Raw genomic sequence first — 6,661 nt, 5'->3', positions numbered from 1 at the left:
TTTACAATACAGATCATGAAAGTGTGAATTTTATTCACATTACCGCTTAACCAATATCTGCACCATTTGTGCACAGCAATGAGAAATTCATAAAGCTATCTTACCAGCCAAAAGTATCAAAACCCCACCCCACATAGACAGGCATCCTCACGCCATTTTAATAACACACTTTATGTTTGAGAAGCTGAAGGCCAGGTAGATGAGAAGAAAGGAAAACACGTCTGTTGATAAGCTGTGCGTAGTCATGCTACTTACTTCTATGTAGTCATGCTACCTACGCTGTGTATAGAAAAGATCATTAGTGTTGAGTAATAGATACTGCTGTCTCTGGCCTCACAGGTTCCCAGTGTTTTTTGGTCTCCTCCACCTTGTAACTTGCTTCATTCATCTTACTCTTATCTCTGAGCATGGAGTTCTTGGGCATTCTGCCTATCCTTCTTAGCTGGATAACAGGTCTATCAGGCATCATCTTCCCTCATGTGATGAACAGGGAGCGTTCTGAGATGCAATTTCCAGAACAGGAGATTGAAGAAAGCCGGGCTGGACAGCCATTTAAGATGGTATCCCATCAGATTTGCTCACAAGATCAATGGAAGAAAATGTTTTAAAACATGATATACACATGATAAGATACAACCAGTTTTAAGTGGATAGCTGTGTTGGTCTGCAGTAGAACAGTAGGATTTGAGTCCAGTAGTCCCTTAAAGACCAAGATTTTCAGAGTATAAACTTTGGAGGGTCAAAGTTCCCTTCTTCAGTCTAGTGCGTTTTGTTTTTAAAAAGGTGCCAGAAGCCATCTATATGGTTGCAACGATTTCCACTCCCCCCCTCAGGAATTGGGAGACCGACCCCCCCCCCCCAAGGCGTCTGCACGCAATACCGCTGAGTAACACTAGAGAAAATCCTGGATGTAAGATTTGTTTTGGGGATGGGTGAGGATCAAGTTCTCGCATAGACAGATGCTCAATTGTAGATTTCAGATTAAACAGAGTTTTTTTATAGTACAATATCCTTTGTTTTTTAAAAATACATATGAAAGAAACGGATTGCTTTTTAAATATGCGCACATGTGGCTAATAAATGCGTGCTTCGTTAGCTAGAGGGACCAAACCAGAAACGAAAGCCGATACGGATCAGATCCAAGGCCAACCTATCGTGCGTGGTTTTCCGGACCGGAGGGCGCTGTTGGGAACTCGCTTTTCATTAACTACAATTTAAAAAGCGCGTCCTCGAGTCCTCTCTTCAAGGCTACTAACACCCACCGCATCTACGCGCAGCTTTGTCTAATACCCAATCGTTGGCTAGTCAGGAATTAATGGCATGTCACCAATCCAATAAGAGATGGAGAATCTTAAAAATTCCCGCCCACTCGACGGGAAAGCGACGGAAGCGCTTCAGAGCCGAGTAAGCAAAATGGCCGGAGCCGGGAAAGTGGCTACGGCCGTTACTGGGGTCGCTGTCAAGCCGATTTTCAGCCGGGACCTGACCGAGGCCAAACAACGCGTGCGAGAACTGTACCGTGCTTGGTTCCGAGAAATCCCAAACACAGGTAAAGGGGGCGTGAGGAGGCACACCGCTTCTTGCGTCAAGGTCGTTTAAAGGGGCGGTCCGGGTTTGGGATCCGCCTGCGCCTGGTTAGGTTGGAAAGGAGCATCGCGCTCCCATTTCCTGTCAGCTGGCTGACCTTGGTCCCAAAGGAGGTAATCCTAAACAGGTCTACTCAGCAGTAAGCCCTATGTTATTCAATGGGGCTTACTCCCAGGAAGGTGTCCTTAGGATTACAGCCAAAGTTTAGGAGGCAACTTTGTTTTCCATTCAGAAGGCTGCAAAGCCAGGCAGCTGTCTGAGTTGTGATCGCTAGTGCTGCGCTCATGCCTTTTTCAGCGGTATTAGCTTCGGTTTAGCTGGGATCTGCCATTCTGCCGCTGTGGGCCATGGACATAAGCATCCTCGCCGACCCTTGCAGCCTTGTACTATGGCAACATCGGCTTGTCATAGCCATCAGTACGGATTAGAGTAGCAGCAGCGAGTTGACAATTAATTCTGGAATACAGTAATGTGATCTTGTGCATAGGATAGAGATACAGCAAGATTTGAGTCCAGTGGCTTCTTGGAGACCAACAAGAAGGTCTAAAGAAGGGCACGCTGACTCTCGAAATCTTACACCCTGATAATCTTATAGGTGTGTAAAGTGACACTGGATTTGAATCCTGCTGATCTACTGTAGGCTACTACGCACCTAAAACTATCACCATGAAGAAAAAAATAGACTATTATAACATCTTGAAAAGATTAGGTTTTTTGTGGGAAAGGATTGGGAGACTGGTGTGCAGCCTGGTCATTGGATGCCACAATAAACGTCGATCCAGAGGAGTTAGCCGTGTTAGTCTGTCGTGGCAAAATAGTAAAGTGTCCACTAGCACCTTTAACAATAAAGCTGCACAATAAACTTGTCAAACTTTTATTTGTTAACTTTCTTACTAAGGTTTAAGATAGATTACAATTGTAGTCAATAGGATGAGATATCTCATAGACAGTGTAATAGGACTAGAATTAGAGAAATCTGAAACAAAATATGATTAGGCATGATATGTTAAAATCACACACAATGGTATTACATCTATAAAAAACAATGTAATGTGATAAAGATAATACATGGAGCAAACTATACATGGTGGTATAGCCCACTATTATAGAAGCACCTTTCTGAACCATTTTGTTTAATATAGCCTTATTACCTTTATAAAAACGCCCTCTTGGACAATTCTGTTTTATGTAGTTTCCAGAATGGCAGAAACATGGGAGCCTTTTTGGTCTCCTCAGGCAGTCCATTCGTAAAGTGGAGGCCACAACAGAGAGTGCTTGAGTATGGGCAGTTCTTGATCATGCCCATTTGCAAGGTTTTTATAATCATATACACAACTCAGGCTTCTAGAAGTTATGCATATGATGAGGAAGAATCAAGCTAACTGTAACTTAAACTGTACCCTTTGTCAACATTTATTCCTCACTTCTGTAAATTCTGTAATGCCCTATACTCTTTGCTTCCCAGGCTCTGTTCAGAGGAGAGATGAGATTATCTTTCTTGCTTTGATGCCATTGCTGTAGAGATGAGTAACTTGTTCAGTGCTACAAGACAAGTCAGAAGATGCTATAATGCTGAAGGATGATTTGTGTGCATTGGTTGCTTGTTGGCAATATGCAGAACAGTTGATGATGATTCTGTGCCTTCGTACGCTTTCTCAGAAATGGATAAAGGGGAGCCTTGGAAGTTTAATGCAAGCATGGAAGTTCTTGAAATACGTAATGAGTTGGAGTGCTTATATTTGTTTTTAAATAGCGCTTACCATGTTATGAAGTGTAATGTGACCTACCTTTTGACCAAAGCGGGCCCTTAAAACCTCTGCTATCAACATCCCTTGTGTAACAATTAACCTATATGTGGAGATGAGGTTCTGTTATTTAAAAAGAGTAAACAAGAATTATGAGGATTTAAGCAAGAACGTTAGACTGCACACATGATGTTTGGGTGTGTAACCTCTTGTTTCTGTCTATACTGAAGAGAGTGAACATGTTTCTATGTAAGGGATATTTATATTCCTTTATATGTGCAAACCCAAGAAATGGTGGGTGGCTACTAGAGAGCTGTTGTAGTACAGTGGTTAAGTGGTTTGGCTGCAAATCAGCACTCTTCTGGTTCAAATCCCACTACTACCATGAGCTCAGTAGGTGGCTTTGGGTAAACCACTCCTCTCAGCCCCAGCTGTATTGTGGGAATAATAATAACACTAACTTGTTCACCACTCTGGGTGAGGCACTAATCTGTCTAGAAGAGTGGTATATAAGCACAGTTATTATTACATTACACATTATTGATCGGGTAACAAAATCAGATGCTCTTAGCCCTGTTATCTTCCATAGAGTGGGGTGCTTTTGGAGAACAGATCTCATGAAACTTGGAAATGAATCCAGAGTGGTAATCATGTTAGTCTATTGCAGGCAGCAATAATAAACAGGGGCCTTATATTAAAAGTGTAGACTACACATCATAAAACATCCAGCTGGTATAATTTCCTTCAAGCAGAGGTACTAGATTATGAACTATTCTAAGAAAGTCTGCTTAGAACTAAATCTCATTTTCTGTGTGTGTGTATGTGCATCCTAACATCTATTTTTGCACCTAAAGGGTTGTTGTTGATCTTGATCTAGTGCACATATACCAGCTGGACATCACAGTGAAACAGGGGCGCGATAAGGTACGGGAGTTGTTTCTGAAGAATGCCCATGTCACAGACCCCAGAGTCATTGATTTGCTGGTTATTAAGGTAAATTTAAAAAATGCTCATCTTAAATCCATAGCAGGCATAAGGTTACTTCGAGATGCTTCCTTCTCTGCAAGTCTTCTATGCTGACTGATTTTCCTTTATTTCTGCGCATCTATTTCTTTTATCTGTTTAGTAGACCTTGTTTTAGATAAACTATCTAGTATTGATTCAAAACTTTCTACAAGTGCCCAAGCATTTTAGGTTACAGATCCACCAATTAATGGCATCTGTGGTACCAAAAAAATCAGTATTGCTAGATAATGAAGTAGGTGTTGGTTTAGACTGAAAAAATGTAAATGTTCAGGTATAAAAAGGACGGGAAGGGCAGAAAGTAAAAAAAAAAAAAAAGTTGCAGATTGAAACCCCAGAACTGATGTCAGTGCCGTTTTCCCAGGTCCCCCCTTTCCATTCCAATCTTTCTTTTCCACCCACCTCATTCCCTTAGATGTTCACCCTCTCCTTTCCAGGGATGACACAGGAGTGAATGATGAGTGAGTGATAAATGGTGACACCAAGGCTGTCTTTGGCACCTAGCCCTGCTGACCACACTTTCAAAGGGTTCTTTGAGCTGTTTGGAGCCAGTGTCAGCTCACTTCTGATATAGTAACCTATATATCTGGCTGGCTGCCAGAGTTGCTGCTGTTCTTGTGCACACAGGGAAGAGACATTTTTCTGAGTGCCTGAGGGATTCCTCTAGATATGCTGAGTCCTTCCTAACATTTTTCCCTGCCCTTTCCTACCATTTTTGTTATCTTCTTAGGGCCAGGACTCTGCAATTAGATATAGCAATATATATAGCTGAGGATGGATGCTGAAAGCAGGTTTGGCTGTGAGGAGGCTGCTTGCTTTGACAACTGATGCAGAAATAATTTGCCAAGAAAATAATGGGTCAGATGCTCCACAGCTGTCAAGAGAGTAATCAACAAACTGTAGAATATTTACTATCTTCCATCTTCAGAAGCAGTGTGAGCTAGTAGGGCTGTGAGGAGAACATCGCACACGCCTACAATTTATTATCTTTTGAATGACCAAATCTAGCATACTAGTGTTTCACAGTGGACCCCCAACTGTCATGTGATGTCTGTTGACTGATTTTACAGAAGATAGTATGATTGTTATCATTGAATAAAACAGCTATGAATTTCTTACCCCTTTAATACAGTAAAAGGTTGGAGCAGATTCCTGAGCATTTAAAATACTTTCTTTTTCTACCTAATACAGGGGAAAATGGAACTCCAGGAAACTATTCAGGTGTGGAAACAGCGGACACACATCATGAGGTATTTCCACGAGACCGAAACACCACGCCCCAAGGATTTCCTATCCAAGTTTTATGCAGGTCATGATCCTTAAGGAAAACAGACTTTGTGGAGCTGTAACTCTGTATTTTCAGTTGCTTTTGTTGCAAATAAAGCACTGAATATTTAAGAGCCCTTCAACAGGAAAGTATCCAGCCCAGTACTATTTGTTCTGTACTGATTCTGAATTCTTGGTGCATATACTCATCCATGATCAATCTTGTATGGTCTCCTTCAGGCTGGGTATATTACTTGCAATTAGTTCCTCAAAAATTGCATAGTGCATTTCAGTATGCCCCACTGAATACAATGGAACTAGGATTATCATAGAATCATAGAGTTGGAAGGGGCCATACAGACCATCTAGTCCAACCCCCTGCCCAGTGCAGGATTATGGTGTAAATAGATGTAGGAAGTCCATGGGAGAGATTTTAACCAAGGTCAATTTGATATTTTCAAATAAGGTAATTGGAAAAAAAAACACCTCACTGTGTCCAGAATGTCCATTTGGTCATGAGCTGAACGCGTCATTTGATCACTCAGATGATTCGTTCACAGTTGAAAACAAACAGTATTTTGAGTTATTTTATAGCTGCATAGTGACAGCATTTAGGATTAAGCTGGCCAGAAGCTGCTGAGGTGTATTTGTTGGAATGTGGGGCTTACATACGCCCTAGGATCAACGGGCCATAAAAACAGCTACATTCGGAATGTATATCCTGCTTTTGGTTCTGTGCAGTTTGCAGAATTAATCATATTGGCACATACTGAGTATTTACTGGATTGAACTATAGTTCACAGATGGCAGTGCAAGAACAAAGCATTTGTATTCCATTTTGAAACTTGTAGTTAACACAAATGCACTCAGCTTTGGGAGTCAAGCAGGCAAAATGGACAAGACTGGAATATGAGAGACACAAGGCAACAGTTTCTCTTCAACCAAGCAAACACTTTTTTTGTATGTTCTCTCTCATCAGTTGGGTTGGGCAAAAGGTCTAGTATAGCCCTAGGAAAGCAGCACAAGAATAGGTGTCACTG

The 6,661-nt window shown here is 41.6% G+C and overlaps 1 protein-coding gene across 1 annotated transcript; it reads left to right on the top strand.

The window, feature by feature from the left end:
- Positions 1-1,388: 1,388 nt before the first annotated feature.
- NDUFA6 (NADH:ubiquinone oxidoreductase subunit A6) lies at positions 1,389-5,764 on the top strand. Its single transcript, XM_054988212.1, has 3 exons — positions 1,389-1,549; positions 4,210-4,325; positions 5,547-5,764. Exons 1-3 carry the CDS (start codon positions 1,414-1,416, stop codon positions 5,676-5,678), a joined length of 384 nt encoding a protein of 127 aa, XP_054844187.1. The 5' UTR covers positions 1,389-1,413; the 3' UTR covers positions 5,679-5,764.
- The last annotated feature ends 897 nt before the right edge of the window (positions 5,765-6,661 follow it).

Source organism: Eublepharis macularius, chromosome 9 (genome assembly GCF_028583425.1).
Source record: "Eublepharis macularius isolate TG4126 chromosome 9, MPM_Emac_v1.0, whole genome shotgun sequence".
NCBI lineage: Eukaryota > Metazoa > Chordata > Lepidosauria > Squamata > Eublepharidae > Eublepharis > Eublepharis macularius.
Note: the sequence above shows the minus strand (reverse complement) of the source record. Positions and strands in the feature narration are given on the sequence as shown.

What these genes read in the sequence shown, in the direction of transcription:
- NDUFA6 (XM_054988212.1), top strand. Translation starts at nt 1,414, where the DNA reads ATGGCCGGAGCCGGGAAAGTGGCTACGGCCGTTACTGGGGTCGCTGTC. An exon ending in CCGAGAAATCCCAAACACAG is followed by an intron (nt 1,550 to 4,209) that starts GTAAAGGGGGCG and finishes ATCTTGATCTAG; the next exon opens with TGCACATATACCAGCTGGAC. An exon ending in TTGATTTGCTGGTTATTAAG is followed by an intron (nt 4,326 to 5,546) that starts GTAAATTTAAAA and finishes TACCTAATACAG; the next exon opens with GGGAAAATGGAACTCCAGGA.